This window comes from Pieris brassicae, chromosome 11 (assembly GCF_905147105.1).
Source record: "Pieris brassicae chromosome 11, ilPieBrab1.1, whole genome shotgun sequence".
In the NCBI taxonomy this organism is placed as follows: Eukaryota; Metazoa; Arthropoda; class Insecta; order Lepidoptera; family Pieridae; genus Pieris; species Pieris brassicae.
In genome coordinates this window covers 10,268,966-10,289,660 of record NC_059675.1, presented here as the reverse complement: position 1 = coordinate 10,289,660, position 20,695 = coordinate 10,268,966, and the positions used below count along the sequence as shown (strand labels likewise).

The 20,695-nt window shown below is 36.3% G+C and overlaps 1 protein-coding gene across 1 annotated transcript; it reads right to left on the bottom strand.

Moving 5' to 3' along the window:
* Positions 1–3,033: 3,033 nt before the first annotated feature.
* On the bottom strand, positions 3,034–18,742 carry LOC123716498 (nephrin-like). Its single transcript, XM_045672262.1, has 9 exons — positions 18,733–18,742; positions 17,780–17,909; positions 16,620–16,822; positions 14,089–14,199; positions 10,809–11,012; positions 10,072–10,223; positions 6,331–6,472; positions 3,458–3,588; positions 3,034–3,207 (listed from the first exon to the last, which is right to left on the bottom strand). Exons 1-9 carry the CDS (start codon positions 18,740–18,742, stop codon positions 3,034–3,036), a joined length of 1,257 nt encoding a protein of 418 aa, XP_045528218.1.
* Between the last annotated feature and the right edge of the window lie 1,953 nt (positions 18,743–20,695).

Sequence of the window (20,695 nt, the reverse complement as noted above, 5' to 3'; positions counted from 1 at the left end):
AGTTGCCATCTGATTGAGAAATCGTTAGATCAACAAACAAGTCACAAATCTGTTTTCCATACTCGTCTATAGAAAGATTATTTTGCCTGATATTCAACAACTTATGCTGAATAGCTGTTGCCGATTTTTTAGGCAACAAATTAATTTTCATCGCGTTTATTAAATCACTGATGGTGTTATATTGCGAGTCGAGTTTTAACTTTGCCGATTGAGAGAGGCGGCTTCTTAACACAAAATTAATTAAATTTGTGTGGTAACTTTGTTCTATCTCCGATTGATAGTACTCAATGCCATCAATAAGTTGCTTTACGCTCTCCTCGCAGTCAGATAAAACTTAAAACCTAAAACCTTAAAAACTGGTAATAAGCTTAATGCGATTTTTAAGTCAAATTTAGCCATTGTTAATTCTGTATTTACAGATGAGTCGCTTTAAAAAAATCTGAACTTAACTGATTAATTTTCACGGAGTCCTGACAAGATATTTGCATAGGAAGTGTTTCAAAATAGCATCAAAATCATTTACTAATTTTTCAGCTTCCTGACTGTTTTTTAAAATAACATCTCCTTTTCTCCTACTCGGACCAATCTTCACTAAATAAGTCCTTATTCTAAGTAAGCCGTCATACAAATTACATAAATTAGTGTACATTACCTATATCTGTATTATTTCACTACACTAAACGCATTCACTCACTTCACCATGGGACTGAATTGAAGCAACAGGTTACTTGGCGTGTGAGGGACAGGCTTCCGCTGGTCTCGCGTTGTACTCGCACCTTTCGCACCCGACTCCACTAGGGGATGCCCTGATAGCGCGAGCTCTCCACGAAGAACGCTGCATGAGTATTCTGGTTATCTGTTCCTGGTTCCTTCGGCGATTGCACCGCTTATAGACTTTGTAAATTATATAGATGGCACCAACAAAAAGTAAACAGCATATAAGCGTGAGGACAATACTAGTCGCCGAAAGGTGGAACTTGAAATTTTCTATTGAGGCAGAATTAGGGCCTCCATTTTGGTTGATGAAGACCTCATCTTTTTCAACCTTTGATTGGCACATTATACACGAGTGTCTCGTAGTAGGTTTAGAGAAATTCCCATGTCAACATGTCATCTCGCGTTCGCGCTCGAGGCAGGGTCGCCATATACGGATGGGACCTTATTGCAATGAAACTCACATGACGGACAGTAATATAATGCGTTTATTATTAGAGAATATTGATTTATATAATAGGCATACACACACAAGCAAACATTTCCATACTTATACACTACATTATAAATAAGGTAATGCTTAATTTAAAAATCACGTCCTCGAGGACCTCTAATTAGGGATCGTTAAAATTATTCTTTTATATTAACACTCCGCTGTGAGATATCCAAATACGTAAAGGCATTTTTTTATAAGAGTTCTGTAGATATTACACAGGCTTTCCTGAACAATTGCATTCTTCGGTATGGAATAAAAACTCAAAGATATAACTACTGAACCAAATACAGAGTTATTATCCACACTATGTCTCCAACAATACTTGGCGAAAGTAGTACTTGAGCTTAACATCCACCGTTCGACTTTTTGGGAGTGCCGGTTTTTCATGATATTTTACTTCACTGTACGAGGGAATGTTAAAAGCGCACATTGATAGGACACTCGGAGATCGCACCTAAGATCCCAGGGATGAAAATCGCACACTGAACCACTACGATACGAGTCAAAAACAAATACTATGCATTTTAATGATAAAGTAATATACATCATAGATAGGGAAATAAATGGACCATATTCTGACCAAGCAAAAATACTATTTCTTACTTGGAGCCGCCAGTATGAAGCTGCATGGTTCGTCTTGAACACCTGCGGTGTTTACAGCCAAACATGAGACGACACCAAAATCCTCTTCTGTACTTGGTGTGTACAGGAAAGTTGATGTACTTCCTCTTAATTTGTGGTACCTGATAAAATATTCTATTTAGAAATAGTTTTAAAGACGACATCTTGAAATAGCAATGTCTGACGAATGGTTAAGCGCTGGTTTCTCTCCTGGTTTCTAATCCTGAACGTTAGAAATTTGAGAAAAATAGCAGAAGTTTAAACACTTTATCTGTAACTGAATTTAATTAAAAAATGTTCACGCTAGATGTACATTATTACATTTTGATATTTTTGGAGTATTAAATACAATGCAACATACTTTGGATCTATATCCATGTATTTCTTGGAATTATTGAACGACCACATAAAGTGTTTAGGTGGCGGGCTAGAGTTAACTTCACAGGTTAACTCTATCGTCTCCTTCTCCGGCACTACGAATACTTGGCTGTTTTTCGATGAGATACACACTGGAGGATCTAAGAAAAGAATTTGTGAATTAGATGTTGAGATAACTTTACGTGCGCGCCATTCCTTGTACATAATCAGTGTTCTAGTTCATTTTGTCAAGCTTTCTATACATCACCCTTACAGGCAGACACGAGCAAATGATCTAGTATGTATATATCTGCTTTTTTATATTTTCAAAGAGCTGTCAATTGACAACCTATGGGCTACTTCCATGGTGGCTCTTAGTTATCCTTATCATGTAATTATCGCTATTAAAGCTGCCACATAGATTTTTGTCTCATCAGCTCCGTAGCTATGGTAATAACACAAGTCTCCAAAAAAATGAGAGCTGAGCTTTTTTGCGTAATTCTTATGATTTTGGGTGTACTTCGAAAAATTCATTTTATCATAGAACGTCACGTTTTCTAATATTGGTCTTCTAACAGAGCCACTGTTGAACAATTTATCATCTTAAAGTAAAAGATAAAATTTATTGAATTTGAGCATTATGATTATGACCTGTATCCCAAAACAATAATAACAATGTAGACAGTGTAAGAGTGGCGTGCTAGATATTGCTCCTCAGAGACGGACGTCGAGCACCAAGCCCTTCTTCCCTGACCCCTCATTTAAAGTTTTCATGTTAATGTAAATTGACGAAATTTTGATTTAAAAATTTATCCGTCTGGGCTAGTGAATAGACGTTTGTATTTTCATAAATACCTACATGTAACTTGTAAATTAACTGGGTTGCTTGTAGCTTTTCCTTCATTGTTCTGTGCTGCACATTTATACTCTCCGGAATCGTTGCGAATTACATTTTGCAGCACCAGGCTTTGCTCGCTCACAATAACCCCTGCGCTGGAGTTGTGCTCTATTTGCATACCCTACAGAACATACTCAATATTTACATTTAAAAATTCAGGTCCATCATAAGACATCATACATGTGACTAGGGCGGACCTAGCGTTCGTGTCTTATAGTATATTTTTATGAACAAGACCGAAGTGATCGATTAGTTTGTTTTAATTCAGTAAATGTTCACCTATGCTAAAATAATCACTATAAATTAATTTGTGTCACTATTAACAATATTATTTTTTACGAGAATCTAGAACTATATATTAACATACCGACCTGTTTGAACCAAAAGAATTTACTAGGACGAGGATTGGCTCGTGCAGTACATTCCAAGTAAACGTCATCTCCTTCCGCGATGTGATTCGACTTCTTGCTTAAACTCATTTTGAGGCTGACTATTGGTACATCTGTTGGGAATTTTGGTTAAACTTTCCAATATGGACCATCGATATTTCAGGTTTTGGGGGGCGAGGGGGAAGGCTACCCCCCTGTGCCATCCCCACCCCGCGGAACCCCATGGTTATGGAGATCATGGTTAAAGTTTTAAGGTTAGAATGGTAACGATTTAAAAACCGTCGCCCGAATTTGATGATACTGATTATGTAGGTACTTTGTACCTTGATTGGAACACCTTCAAGTGATTTTTTCTGTCAGAGTTGCGTCTAAGTATTAAAAAAAATGATTTAAAATGTTGTGTATGTGTATTGAAATTCGTAAACAAACCGTACATTATTTATTAAAAAAAGATATATTTGAAAAATGGAGCATATCAAAATTAAATAACTTTATAAAATTTGATATTGAAGTGATTTTATCGTAATAATTGTGTTAATAATTATGTGCATTCATATAATATATTTTAGTATATTTTTTTTATACTTAAACACAAGGTTCCAACTTTCAAATAATTTTAAACTTTGCCAAAGTGGGCTCTAAACTCCAAACTGGGCAAAAATATATTTCGTGTTGGATTGTCTAATTAGCTAATGTTTTGCTTTGTATCTTATTTTTATGAGTATATTGTGGATATACCCATTGTGTTAATTTTGATGTTTTGTTTCTACTTTTTAATTTAGAGAAAAGTATCTATTTGTTTCCTAAATCTATAATATGAAATGAATCGCAAAATGTGTTGGTAAGCGCATCAATTGTACCAATTCAAAGTCTAAGGTTGGTTTTTACGGCGAGGTAAAACTCTAAAACAGCCCTTTTCTTTTTCCCATACAAACATTTTGTAAATAAAATGTAGAGTTAATTTGAACTTTATTGCGATTCAATAAAGTTCATATTACATTACAAGCACTCACTGTTGTCTGAGCAACGTCGCGTTCCGAAACACAACAAGTGATAATATCGCGAACCCCACCAAATTGAATAGTCAAAAAATGTGAGAGCTTTAGATCATTAGACCTGATTTTTAATTTGGTTGGCTTCGGGATATTATTTCTTTTGTTTTAGTTTCGGAACGCGACATAAAATGCATCAGTTTTCACGTCATTACATCTGTCAAACAAACCGCGTTAAAAAAGCATTTACCTAATAATTATTGCATGTGACACAATTTATTTATACCTCACAATCTTCAATTAAAGGTTGGATCGGTAGTTATAATGTTGCGAAATATCAACCAACCGCGTCTTTGCAACGGCACACGGTTAGCGGCAAAAAAATACTGAACAACGTGATAGAAGCAACTATACTAAAAGGAAGGTATAAAAGAGAAGATGTTTTGATACCACGCATCGCAATGATTCCGACTGATATACTATTTGTATTTAAACGACTACAGTATCCAGTGCGCCTTGCTTTTGCTATGACCATAAATAATTCCCAGGGGCAATCATTATGTGTTTGTGGTATTAATCTAGAAAACCCATGTTTCTCACATGGTCAACTGTATGTTTCCTGTTCCCGTGCTGGAAAACCATTAAATTTGTTTGTCTACGCGCCAGGTAATCAAACAAAAAACATTGTATAACACAAAGCACTACAATGAAAATAAAACTGATTTTTGTTAATTTAAGCTTCACTTGTTACGTAGCCCTATACCATGGAATCTGCATTTCGCAACATATCAAGAATAACACGTCCCTAATGTTACATGGTGTCAGCGGAATTCGTATGTCGCAACTTATGCGAGTGACACGAGCCTCACGTTGCATAGTGTCAGCAATTGGTGCCTCTTCGAGCCTTTTTATTTCCATATTTTATGCGCATTCAATTTCCTCACTTCGGGTTGTTTAGGCGTATTTTAATTATAGTTTAAATTGTAATTTTATTTTTAAAATAAATTAGTTTAAAACATTTTTTTTTTTAAACCTTCGGCTGTGGCCTTCGTAATTCACTTGATTAACAATAAAGCGATTACTTTAAATGCTTATATATGTTTTATTCCATTATTTTCTATTACCTCGGTTATTAACCCGTCTATCTCTATGTTATGTCATTGAGGCAACCACTTTTTTAATTATTTGTCACCTTTAGGTTCCCACTGTCCCTTTAGATTATTTTCCAATCAGGTTTGAACCTTAAGTTCGCCTCTTAGTTTGAAGCCCTCTGGCAGACATCCCAGTCGGAGTTTTTAATAGGTCCCAAAAGGATGGCCAAAGTTCGTGGAAGCGAAGATACTTTCGTCACTCGAGCTGACCCTCACACACAGCCCTATCATTAGGGTGACGGTTCTGTTCAGGAGATTTTTTTGCGCTAACTATAAAATAGGTAGGAACAATAAACTGCCGCATTCCAAATCTATTTGACAGAACAAAGTCTGTAGGGTCAGCTAGTAATTAAATAAATATTGGCTTCTTAGCATTTTAACTATATATTAGATCTGGAGGAAGGTGGAGAGAAATAAGTTGAAAGTTATAACTAGTTGTGAAAATTAGTTAATGAATTTATTATTATTTTAAGGATAGCTACATGAAATGGAGTCTATTTCAAAATAATTTGGGAGAAAATAATAAGAATAAAAATAAATGTTTAATTGAATTTATATCAATATACCTGACTATGATTCAATTTTATAGCAATATTTTAGTACATATATCTATATTCTATATATGTTTTATTATTTATTTAAATTTTAAGCGAGGTGAACAAATATTTAGTACAACAAAAGCTCTTGTGTAGTCCTTAATACCTCTACTTACATTGAACGTCTAATTTCCACGTGTCCTCAAGACTCTTTGCCCTGAGATGAGGATTCTCAGCATGGCAAATCAGCAATCTTTCATGATCTTGTGCTTCTGGCACTAGCTGGACTATACTTCGGGTCAAGTTTGACTGTGAAAACTGTGAAAATTCATATCATTTAAATGTTTTGTGTATATTAAATGTCACATCCGTCATTAGCAAGTCTACCTTATTGGTAATCACTAATGGTATAATTTTTTTTATTACGATTTTTCCTATTCAAAAAATTTATGCTAGCCTAAAGTTAGAAAGGTAAGGTAAGGTCACGTAAACCTGTTCGTCTTACGCCTGCTTTGGGCCGCACTAAGGAACATCGAGGTCCATTTCAGTGACTTAGTGAGGTCTGTGTGAAGAAAGGCGATTTAATTTTTGCACACGTATATAGTATTAAAAAGGGCTTCAAATAAACTTCAGATATTTTACTTTTATTCGATTTATGTATATATAAATAAATGGTAAAACCAACAGTTTAAAGAAATTAATTTTATTTCCTTATCGACAAAATGGCTTCTTTGGAGTCGTAGGCTGATTTTGATGATTTGTTTACGTCTGATTAGTGAATTAATAATTAAAAATTAATATTATTATCTCCCCTTATCTATCCTACATAAGCATATTCATGCCTTTTTAAAATAGAAATATATTCAGATGATTTTTGATTTTTTTGATTCCCAAATAATATCGACGTGTTCCTCAGGTTTATTGTTATGGACAGTGCGGTATCCAATGACATTAGAACAAACGTCATAAATAAGGGTTATGTCTGCTGATTAAGATAATTTAAAAATAATTGCACTCTTGAGGCACTTCAATTTCCTTAGTGAAGTGCATCTGCATAATGCTATTTTGCATTAATTTAATTGAGATACGAACATCTATTTGCTCATTCATTTGCTAATTCTAAACAATCCTATACTGGTGGATTTTGGTTTAGGTGCTGCACCGCAATTTTAATTTGAATGGTGTGATTGATATGGGCTTATTTAATGTACATTCCAGGTTAAGGTTCCACAAAATTTAGGCTTTCAATGCTTCAATAAATTGTTAATCCACGTTTTTATATTGTTAGTCATGTCACGCGTACATTTGAGCTCACCGAGTGAAATTGACAATTCTGAGTGTCATGGGGATGGTGGCCCCACCCATGCTGATAGCCGTAGTCATGGTGGTCGTGGAGGTCGTGTAGGTTGCGGTGGCCGTGGTGGTAGTCGTGGCCGTGGCAGTCGTGGAAACCGCGGGGCACGTGGAAACAGTGGAGAAACGGTGGATGAAATTAGTAGGTGAGTATTTGCTTTTACTTTAACTTATTGGTTGTTTTTCTTTTGATGCTACAAAATATTTAGATTTTTTATTGCATCAGTGACCGAGATCTAATTAGCGCTCAAAGGCAAGTCACACAGAGGCGTGTTGCGGTACTGTCAGCGGAAGCTCGCAAGGAGCTTCTGGGCAGCAAGCGTGAGAAGCAATTGACACGAGTGCTTTTGCCTGATGTACAGTTAGTGTTTTTACTATATTACTTACTATTAATATTCGCGGAATATTTCTATGAACGTAATTTTTATTTGTTACAGAAGACCATCGCCGGATCGCGAGGGGTGCGAATTCATCGACAGCGAATCCCCAACTCTCGGTCACCAACCAAATAGAATTATTATTTTAGGTAAGGAATGTATAATATTAAAACATAGTACCATCCACGCAGGATATCGTTGCAGACATCCACATTCGTAAGATTTATTAGATGTATATATATTTTTTTTCAGATGCATTTAGATGGGCGGCTATCTTGCACAAAAAAGTCATAGCGCGCGACTCGAAAGGCTCTGGTAAAATTACGAGAAGTGGTTGTTTTGTATTGATTTATTAGCCCACTTAATGTTGATTAAATATAAACATCTTGGCATCGTTTGAAAGGATAATTAGCCTAGTTTTTTTCAAAATTATTTTTATAATGAAATCGTTTATATTTTTTGCTTATGACCTATATCTATAAAAATATAAGTATGTTTGCTCAGACTCAAATGTTTTATTCCATTTTAAGAACTAATTTATTAACCTTATCCTATTATTAAAAATGTGTTTTAATCTATATACTTCAACCTATGCTGTAGTATTTTTCATAGTTGTAGTTATTATATTTCAAGAGATATAATAGTTATTGTTGCGATGTAGCGGGCACGGTGCACGCGTGTCTAGGCCGCGCAAGTAGTTGTACAGGAGACGTGAAAACAGTCGCGCGGACCGTATGTCAGAGTAGTTAGGACCCATTCTATTTAAAAAAACTAAGTGTAGGTACTTATGTACATGCGTTAAAAGTTATACTTCTTTGGCGTAAAATTATTTCTAAAAATAATAAAAACAACTTCAAGGTGTCGGTTTTTTGTGACGGTGTGCGCGCGCATCGCAAAAATTTAGTATCATCACTTTTCTCTAACTCGCCAAAAAAAGTACTTTAAAGGGTACTTCTAAAATACAAAATATCCCCGAAATGTTTTTAAACTAAATTAACATTTAAGGCCTAACACAACATAATTTGTCGCCTAATAGTAGCATCATGTCCTAGATGTAATTTGAAGTAACGCTTCCATCGACAGTTCGACAACTGATATGGCGCTAGTTAAACCTGACATATACGAATATCATCCTTGCTTAAAGATTGATGCCACCGACTTAGTTCTACGTGAAACCATCCCAAATGCACAAATAAAATACAACTTTCGTCGCGCTAACTACGAGTATATTAATAAACCATTGTCGAATATTGATTGGATAAAAGTTTTAATTGGAGATACTATTGATGAAGTGACAGATAATTTCTACGTAATCTCTATTATATATAAAATTCTCGTGTCACAAAGTTCGTTCCGATACTCCTACGAAACGGCTCGACCGATTCTTCTGATTTTTTTATGGATATTCTATAAATCTGAGAATCGGCTACTTTCTATCTTTCAAACCCCTAAGTGATAAGGGGTGTCTACGCCAAAAGAATATTTTCTTATTTTGTAGACATTTTTTTGTTTTTAATTTTTATGACACAGCATACATAATTACATAAAACCATTAATTGTCACCTCCCTACGGTCAACTATTTTTTAGTATAGTAGATAGCTTATTTTTATTGAACTAAAAAGTGTTTCCTGGAAATAATATACATGGCAAAACGACGTTTGCCGGGTCAGCTAGTTCCTAGAAGCCGGAGTGTTGGCAGAAGTAAATTACCTATTTGGTACTCAAGCTCTTTGATACATATAATAAAAGATAAATTGAAAGCGTCACAAGCGTTTGAAAACTTATCCAACAGACTGACGATGAATTTTTGCTGTTGATAAAAACGTGTATCCAAAAAGTGCTTTGCATATGTATGAGAAAAGTATGGATCCCAAAGCATTGTGGTCATATCTGAGAAATAAACGCCAATGTAGCCTAGGCTAACACAATGATTCTCGGAGATAAAGTATACAGAAGCATTTTTATGTTTCCTATCTAATTTGGGATGGAGACAAACACAACAAATTAAACACCATGTACATCAGTCTAGTCGTTCTCGAGCTATAATGTTTCGAACAAACCCGATTTTGTTATATATATTAAGATTTAGTAGAATATTTATTTGAAATTTATTTTATTTTTTTAAATATTGGTAATTAAGTAAACAATAATCCAATTTCTACATGAAATAAGTATTAATCACTTACATTAATGACATTATCTCTTAGAGGCCTAGAACCTATCCACCAGGTAATATTCGGTGCAGGACGAGACCCAGTAACGATGCATACCACCTCGTAACTTCGGTTAGCAGAAAGCTTTTCTTGTTTCTTCACTATCTGCACACTTAGAGGCCTCACTGTTGATAGAAACAACTTGAAATAGAATTTATTTCAATTCAGTATTTCGAATAAAATAACATTTTCCACTCACGAAGTTTGAGTGTTCAAGTTTGGAAAAGTCATTGAAAAACTTGAGTAAATTTTTAAACAAAAAGTAGTTATTATAGTTAACCGACACTTTTAGATTCAGAAAAGAATTTATGATTTTTTAGTGAAATGTATTTTTGATTTAAAAGAATCAGTTTCTACTATTTATTACTATAATAGTAGTTTTCTCTATGACTCGCACTACATAATTCTTAAAAGTCCGGCAACGCATGTGGTACTTAAGATCAGGTTCCAGTGTTAGATAAATAAAATATGGAAGGTTACAAACAAACTAGATAGATTGGTTATATATTGAGCCGAACTTATATTATATTCTAATAAACGAAACACATACTTCCTTAATTGTTTGGAACATACCTATTAATACTAAATGATAAATTACCGGGTTTTACAATGAAATTTCACAACGAAAGCTTTTAACTTCCAAGCCCGAAAGAACTCAAGAGTAATAAAAATGTAATTTGTTGAAAATCATATAATTACTGTCTACTCACAGTTTATGTTCAGGATAATAAGTTTACTCGGCGGTGGCGATAAGTTTGTGTTGGAGGCCTGACAACTAAGCCTAGCATTGAGATGCTCTCGTCCCAATCTTGGGAATGTTAATGCATTGCTGGTAACTCCATTGTCCTCTTCTTCAAACGTCTCATCTATTATGGTGTTCTCTAAATACCAAATGAGACGTGGCCGTGGATTTCCTATTGAATAAAATTTATAAAATTATTAAAAAAAACCAATAAAATCCTTAACAGGTCGATACATATAACCCGGGATGACAACAATGAATTTTATTTCAAAGAGTTGTTTAATGTTCAGAAATTAGTAAAATAAGGGGCAGTTGTGCCTCTATCAGTGGAGCTAAAGGAGACAGCATGAATAAGTAAACTAAAAAAATATGCTTTAATATTCTTCTACCGAGCAAAAATGTATTTAACTACTGTTTCAATCATATTAAAGAAAAGTCGTCAGCTGTAAAGACGGGGCTATATGTCAGTCACGCTCAAGCTCTTTAAAAATTTGACAAATACATTTTTGAAATTTAGATATATTTTTAAAATAATATAGGAAATCGTATATTTATTTAAAATTTTAAGTTGGTTACCATTAATCGAAATAAAATAAATTTTATTTAAATTATTTTATTATCTCAAATACCTATTTGAGATAATAAAATAATTTCAATAAAACTTTAACGCATGCACTTCTAAACTAAGTGAACTAACTAACTAAACTAATAAGCCTATTACTAATAGTAAATTGATAAATGCAAAAGTTTCAAATGTACTACTTTCTAATATTGGAAAAAGTCTAGATTAATAGTAAAACTCACTGGCTCACCACAAGCAACTGAGAGATCTTTTTATTGGTTTTTCTGGCGCGTATATAAATAGTTTTGTTGAAATTCCGACACGGGAACACGCGGCATATAACTGACCATGTGAAAAACATGGATTTTCAATATTAATACCACAAAAAATTTGCGACTATAATTAATTTACCAATACATTACCTCCGATCGAAGCATTTGATTTAAACGATATTAATTTTTATTACATCCTCGAAATTTGTAGCACGCATTCTGTTAATGTTAAGAAATTCATTCTGACATTTTTTAACACTAAGCAAATTTTCCCCCACTCCCTTGTTTAATGCTCAAGAAGTTTGTCGGTATCTGTAGAAAGTTGTTTCACGCTCATGCGTGTGCAGTGTGTTATTTTTGGAACCTCAGAGCCATGCCAAGATACGTAGTAACCCTTCTGTAGATTCTAATTCCAATTCAAATTTGGTGTCGGGAATACAAAACGTCTTTTCTTAGATGTATGCGGATTTGTTAGTCTATGGAGTTTATGATATCTTAAACAGATCGATAAGCTTTCTTACTGAATAGGTTTTTGTTTCTAGGTGGAGTTCGACTTGGGGTATCTAAAGGGTCTGCGATAGGCAAGGATAAAATTGTTTTGAAGCTATTTAAAAATACAATTCCAAAGCCTTTCTCTGCTAAGCCGGAAACCTATGCCCAAGTGCCACATGCCACATATCACGGACGTATTTTCAGCAAATGAATAAAGTTTTCCGTTGCCCAGCGGCAGACTGCACAGATCGTTAATATATATAAAAAAACAGGGTGGGTGCGCTGCCCTGTGGTGATTCCAAATGTGACATGGTTCCGGTGACTTGTATATCCCCTAGTCTATCACGCTGTTACCTATCCTTAAGGTAGGATTGCAGACCTACCCCTCTGGGTGGCATGTGCACAGGGAGAATGAATCGCTGGCCCATACCACGAAGGTGAAGACTAATCATCTAGGCTGTCTCTTTGCGTCGAACTCCACTTTAGATGATCAAGGAAAGGCATTACCGACATTATTGCGGTACGATACTTCGATGCCTAAAATTATACTCCGGCAACGTGCTATCCGCAAACCTCTAAATTCCATGGACATTCATAAGTCGAACGGGCCTGATGGCATTTTGTACTGCGTACTTGTGCTCCTCAACTCACAAGTTGGCTCCGGTGCTAACGCGCCTTTTCCCGTACGTGTCTCACTCGGTGTTGTTCCGAGGTACTGGCACACTTCTTCAAGATTTGATGCCTAAAAAAGGCGATCGTGACCTTCTTGTTTGCCTTAGATGGGCAATGACGTCCAAGTGGGAGGTTCTAGCTATGATTGGACATATCGAAAGCCTGTCGAGTGTGACTCAGAGAACTTCTCTAGAAGCTTTTAGCCTATGTGCTCCCCGAGGAATTATGCAACTGAATTTTCAAGCAAGTTTTTTCGCTGGTTGGAGCATCAAGGCCGACGTAGCATGTTAAGGCACTTTAAACCCGTGAACGTTCCTTCAAGGCTGTGTCTTATCCCCGACCCTGTTTATTCTCCATATTAGTGATATTTAGCAACTTAGCAACATTGATTACTATGCGGACGACTCTATTGGGGATATTCTTTACGGTGTCCGGACTGGTATTTCTGGCAGTTGTTGATCAGTACTGGAACAAATTTGTGACTGGAGACGAAATTCTGCTACATGGAGTTTCGGATTGGGGTAGATAAATTCAGTCTAATTTAGACCCTTTGTCGCTTCTCCTCCCTTCAAAGATACTGTCTATAAAGTCACATATCAAATGACATTCGTTATTGAGTTTGGCGTATATTATAATATAATATTAAATATTTGGGAGGTTATTCCCCATTACAGGAATTCCCCAGTACCAGCTCCTTCCGCTTGACCGTATTCAATGAAGAGCCACCCCAATCGTCCACGACCATTCACTTTCCCACAGGTTCGATCCTTTAGCGTTGCGTTGAGATTGGTGATCATTCTGCATCGTCTTCCGTGTTTGCCATAGAGAGTGTTCAGAGGACTTATATACCATCAGCTGAGTTTCATAATAGGACGTCAAGGTAGAATACAGAATACCGCCTTCTCACCTCAACGTTGACGTTAATGCACAACTAAGCGTTTCTTAAGGCAGTTTTGCCACACACCACTACAACTGTGTGGAACCAGCAGTAGTTCCAAAACAAAAGTCCCACAACGTACTTGTGAGCCTACCAGAAATTTGTCCATGGACGGCGGATAAGAACTTAACATCAGGTGAGCCTCTTGCCCCTTGTCCTCCTACCCGTTTGTTTCCTGTTATATAAAAATAAATATTTGATTTCGGATTTCACTTCTTAAAAAATGATACTTTTTATATAATTTTGGCTTATATAAAATAAAAGGCTAACCTACTTTACTGAAGGTAATAGTTAGGTTACTTAGTGATCTTACCTCCATTTACTTCACACAAAAGCTCCAGCGTTTCGCCTTCATTATATGGTTCCAACAAACGAATTGAGTCCTGCGTCCTCGCATCAATTATAGTCGGTTGATTCGGTGTAGCTAAGTAATGAAAATTGATAGTATTTAAAAAATCCTTCCAATGATTACCTCAGTTAATAGAAGTTAGCCTTCAGAAATAGAAGTTTGCATACATGCTAGGATACTAATACCTATACCATACTACAATACATATATATAAGATATACTTTTTCATATTAGTTATAATAAAATTAAACATGACATACATATTGAAACTTATCGTACGTATCGTATCGTATTTTTTTTAATGTAATTGAAGGCAAATGGGCAAGAGGCTCACCTGATGTTAAGTAATACTGCCTCCCGTGGACACTCACATTGCCAGAAGGCTCGCAAGTGCGTTGCCGACCTTTCAAGAATTGGTTCGGACCAGTGCTGTCGTCCGCATAGCATTGAATGTTGCTAAGTTGCAACATATCATTGATATGCAGTATAAACAGGGTCGGGGATATGACACAGCCTTGTGGGATGCCTCCGTCGATGACGAGCTTAATCCTCCGATCAGCGAGCAAGCTGGAAATCCAGTTGCATAATTTCTCGGGGAGCCTATAGGCTGGAAGCTTTGAGAGCAGTGCTCTGTGCCACATCCGATCGAAGGCTTTCGCTGTCCAAAGTTACCGTCAGCGCCTCCCTCTTGGACTCAATTGCCTCTGCCTACCTATGTGTAAGGTATACAAGGAGGTCATCAGCTGAGCGGCCACGACGAAAGCCGTATTGAGAATTGCTAATCAGCTGGTGGTCCTCTATCGTTCGTTATCGTTAACGTATCGTACGTACGTTAATAATGGTTTCCATTATTTTGGAGAACAAGGAGGTTATTGCGATTGGGCGATAGTTTGACGGATCAGAGCGATCCCCTTTTTTAGGGGTCGGATGTATCAAAGCGGTCTTCCAGCACTTCGGAACAGTACAGGTACCGGAAAAGGCGCCTTAGGACCGAAGTACGCACAATTGGGGGAATGCCATCAGGCCCGCTCGACTTATGGATGTCCAGGGAAAATAAATGTGGATGGATAGCACGTTGCCGGAATGTAACTTCAGGCGTCGTAGTATCACACCGCAACAATGTCGGTGGTTCCTTCCATTGATCATCCAAAGTCGAGTTCGACGCAAACAGACCTAGAAGATTGGCCTTCTCTTTTGGAGTATGGGCCAGTGAGTCATTCTGCCTATGCAGTGGTGGAATAGAGGGCTGACAGGAATTCCCTTGGACAGCTTTGGCAAGAGGCCAAGAGGCAGAAGGCTCGAGTTCCCGAAGGGACGTGGGCCAATTTCTCACCAAACCTGGCAATATGCTCTGACTTTGCTTTAGCGATTTCAAGTTTGAAGGCCCTAGAGGCTGAATTGAATGCTTTTTTACGTTTGCCGATTACAGGAATGTCACATGATGTCGCCACTCCTGCCCGGGTTTTAAACATTCACGCTTACGGCGCAAAGCCTCTGCACGAACGCCTAAAACAAGGCTGAGACTTGCCGCCGACCGGCACCGCAGATAATGGAAAAAAAAGTGCCCAGAAAGACCACATCGGCGACAGACTCAGCGACAGCACCTGGAGTACTCAACGAAAAGCAAATGGGCCCCCAAGGGTAGGTCGCAAAAAAAGACCGCATCCCATCCCAGTCGTAAGAGGCTCTTAGAACTCTAACTCTAAAGGCTTACTAAACTACTGTATTATTTAAATTAATTTAGATTTTTTTATTTATAAATTATCTTTCAATTTTGTTCTATATATTTAATACTATATATGCTCGAAAATGGACCCAAAATCTTTCTCATTCAAAACGACGCTTTCGAACAAAGGGTCCGGTGCAATGATAGCTTTCCGTTAATATTTTTTCATCATTCTTGCATTTTGATAAAAAAAATTAACAATACGTTTTGTGTACAATTCTAGTGGGAAAGTAATCGCTTTCGCCGATACCATTTCAATAAATCAATCAAGCTTCGTTTTTATGGAAGTACGATAAGTTTCAATAAAAGAAAATTGTAATTCTAACAAATAATATAGACATTAAATAGCATTACAATGTCTGATAATAGGCGAGAAGCTATATTAAAAAATATTTAAGTTGAAATATATATTATAAGAAATATTATCTCATAAGAGAATGTTTTGTTAAAACAAAACGATGTGGGATTTCTGTGTTTATCCTTAACTATCTATAATATACTGTCTAATGAAATTTTGGATGTGGTTAAGTATTTTATTAGCATGAATTTAAGAAACAAGAGCAGGTATAGTTTTCAGTGAAATTATGTTATTTTACTTGTACTGGGATGTGTGGAATATATGGAAAGTTTTATATAAATAACACTTTTTAAATAGACGCTGTGTGTGGTTCTAGTAAATGGCTATAGATATTTTATTAAATTTAACTATACGCCTTATTATTTACGTAATTTATAACGTTAATACATTAATTATTACAGAAATACTTACTGATAACTGTCACATTAAGCTTATAATTTCGTGTTGCTGAGTGTAGGAAGTCTACCCGACACCAGTATATTCCACTATCTGCTGATGTTACATTTTCCAATAAAAGAATAGCAGGAATGGCCGTGGCGAATAAGTAGGCTCGAGTACCAATTGCACTGGATGAAAGCTTCGGCTGACTCATAGGGCGCCCGCGCACATCATATCTGTTGACAATTTGACACTGGCAGACCAACTTTTTTTCTTCTAAGTAATCAACGGGTAGGTAGCGTAGTTATCCGCTGACCTAATAACATAAGAAGTCTTTTCGCATTGTAGTATGCATGAACTTGTAATACAATCTCTTTGGCTATACTACGTATTTGTGTCTGGCTGGTTTTGGTATCATTCAAAGCTTAAATTTTTTTCGGAATTATCTTCCTTAGGAATTAGGAAAATGTGTAATTTTTCGTACTGTCAAGATAAGTGAATCTCATAAAAAAAGTAAAAAAAAATTGCAATGTTTATGGACAATAATTTGGGTTAAGCGTTTTCAATCCGTAAATGTTGATGTCAAAGATGCAGGCATATCAGTAATAACGACGTAGCTGAAGAACTGGGAATTGACCACAAAACAGTTTTGGCGCATTTGACAAAAACTGGGTACACAAAAAAGCTCGATATTACCGGGTATCTCAGGAGCTCACTGAAAGAAACCTAATGAACTGTGTACTCATTTGTGATTCTTTATTACGACCTAATAAAAACGAACCATTTTTGAAGAAGCTAATAACTGGTTATGAAAAGTGGATGACGTATTTAGCTTCACAGACTGTGGTGAAACCCGGGATAACTCGTAACAAGTGTGTGAGGTGGGATTGGAAGGGATTCATTATGAGCTTTTACCACCAGGCAGGACCATCGATTCTAAACTTACTGCGAACAACTGATGAGATTAAAGCAAGAAGTTGACAGAAAGTGGCCGGAATTAATCAACAGAAGGGGTGTGGTTTTTCATCATGATAACTTAAGTAACGTAAGCTGCCTTTTGATTTCTTAACTCTGACAATTTCACATCAGGGATCACTTAGATAAGATAAATAGTTAATTTAAAGAACTAATTTAAGCTCAACAGTAAGTCTAATATATTAGCTAAAGTTATAGAATTCAATCGCTATACTTACATGTAAATAGGTTTCCCGTTAGTTTTTTTGAACCACAGCACCATTTCGACCTTGTCTTGAGCACTGGGCTGAGTGTCACATGGAAGAAATACCTTACTACCTGCGATCGCCGTTACTTGAATTGACCATACTAAAACACAAAGAAAATTATTAATTGACATAAAACTTTTTTGACAATGTAAAAGAAAATATATAATATTTATTAAAAATCATGACATTTTTATGATATCAAACTCAAACATTCGCCTAAACCACTTTTGTATGTCAACACACTTTAGAAAAACCTCGAACTGTTCAATGTGTTAAAGAATTCACAAACTATATTTTTAAAAGAGTGCGTCATCTATATTAATAATTTAAAAGGAATAAAAAAGTAAGGGCAAATTGCAACCATCTTATATCTATTAGATAATTTACACTTTGAAAAAAGAACGCCCACCAGGAACCTGGGAATATGGAATAAAAGGGATTGCGATAGGAAAATTGTGGCGAGAATGTGAGACAAGTGCAAGAATTTGGAGGAGGCCTTCACACCGTCGGAAGTCGAGTACTAAGTAGCTGAACACAATGGCAGAGACTTAATGTAATGTATAATATAAATGTAGTACTTGAATAAAGGCTATTTTAATGTTTTATTTTATAATTTACACGTTAACAGGTATCGGATGTGGGTAGATTATCATCCGATCTTAAACCATGATGTGTATGACGCCGCACGCTCACGAATCAGATATTTCTTCTCCGTATAAGAAAGCTGACTGATTGATGGTTTAACTACAATCGTCGAAGCATAACTACTATACTACTTCTTTATCAGCGTTGGAAAAAAGTTTCGCGTCACATTTTTCCGTTACGTGCCCTCTTATTCTTGTCCCTACCACACAATTGATGGAGTTTTTACTCGATTACTAAATTTTGTTGAATGTAAACAATACATTCCATATTTCAGTTACCATAAGCCATTAATAACTAAAATATAAAAAAACGCTAACAATGATAGTAATAAGTCTATTACAATTAATGAAATTATTGTATTATTTGTATTGATGTCTATGATAATAAATGCCTTTGATTAAACTTTAACCAATTTGACTTTATGTAACCAATTTCTGTAAAGTTGCATATAGTAGATCACTTTTCAAAAAATAAGGTCATAAAGAAGTTTCACTTCTTACGTGTGTATACTAGTACACGCAAACATTTTTATTGAATTTTAGTTTTTAAACTTAACATAATAACTTGTACTCGTAAAAATCCCCCATGGAAGACAATTAGATTATACTTATGATTTAAAACAGTGCACTTTTTACGAGTTCATTTATTTAGGGCACGATTGAGGTTCAAACCCAGAATTGGATTTAGATACACGTTGCCTGAATTTGATGATACTCATTATACCTACATAATCACATCTCGGGGAACCTTGGAACCCTTCCAACTAGTTTTGGTTGCCGAAGTTGCAAGTAGATTTTGACAGAAATTACACTGACAGATTCAATTCAATCGTCACCTTCAAGTTTACGTGAATGTGCTTTTTTGTATATTTTATTAGGATTTTTTTTTGTTTATTTTATTATTATTACTTGAATTACTGTTACCGGCGCGTGAAAGTGGTTAAGGGTGATAACCCTACCCCCTTTACTCCCCCTCCCCCTTCCCACTCGTAACCCCCAATTCGCGCGACGTATTTCTAAACCATTTCCTCGATTAAAAACCCCCAAAAGATTTTGTTCTACAGTTGGTTTGAAAGGTATTTTGAAATATGAATTAAAATTATCAGAAGCGGATTTATACGTAGGTACTTTACACTTTTAAAATTTACTGAGGGTAGGGTAAAACCCTCCCCCACCCCCCGCGAATATCGTGTTGCCATTCCGCACTGTGGTTAAGGGTAGATAAAAAACATATTTTAACTTTTTCACTCATTTTTGAAAATGATCGTCATTCACATTTTAGTGCTCTGCCACTTCGCACATTTATTTCGTTTATTTATTAAAATATTTTAAGATTAGTAAGCGTAAACTCGAGTGTAAAGATTTCGAGGATTTATGGAGGATAAAATTCAAGAGTTTAAAAATTAAATTGCGCATGCACAAGCACAAGCACAACGTCCTCGACATCGAAAACATCGAGGTGATTCAAGATTGGAAGTCCCGTCACTGATGCCATCATGAAGCAAATCACCATCACGTCGCGCTCCAGCTGCGTCGCGTTGTCCTCGGCCTCGTGCCAGTCGCAGCGTGTTCGCTGCCCCATACACCGTCGCAGGAGACGTCTAGATACAAAGGTTGGTTTGGTTCTGAACCGACGTTAAACGTTAACCGTAACCTCTGGGGTTATCACTTAATTGAAGAACATGATATTTACCTTTTCACGTAAATATTTAATGCTGCGGGTCGTCTCTGGGATTTCCACTTTACCAATGCTTACCTGAGTATCTAGTATAGTTAATAACTAGCAGACGTGTGCAAATTGCTACACATTTACATGCTACACATTTAGTAATGCGGGTCGCCTCTGGGGTTATCACTTTACTAAATATTAGGTATATTATACCTACCTGTGGAGATCTGTACACGTGTGTATATCCAGTTGTAATGTAGCATTTACCTTACTATTCCACATGTAACATCGGACGAAGGCGTACATAACCAAAAGCGTAGCGTAACAGGTAACGCACGGCAGCCGCCCGCGCCGCCAGTACCTGAGCCCCAACAACACCTTGTTGCTGGATTAGACGATGGACTGCTGCACGTATACGACGTACGAGAAGATCCATCAAAGTCTAATACCCCAGGTAAAGACATATAGTCTGATCTTGCAGTACACCTACAACACAAAGCTACATCTGGGTAGTCTAAAGAAACAAGAAAGGAACATCTAAGTACCTACGGCCAGGGAATTGTACCCTATTCA

Excerpts from the sequence above, each read along its gene's own strand:
- LOC123716498 (XM_045672262.1), bottom strand. Across the intron at positions 11,013-14,088 it reads TTTGTGTGAAGTAAATGGAG|GAAATCCACGGCCACGTCTC; the intron begins GTAAGATCACTA and ends TTTATTCAATAG. Across the intron at positions 10,224-10,808 it reads TATTATCCTGAACATAAACT|TGAGGCCTCTAAGTGTGCAG; the intron begins GTGAGTAGACAG and ends TTCTATCAACAG.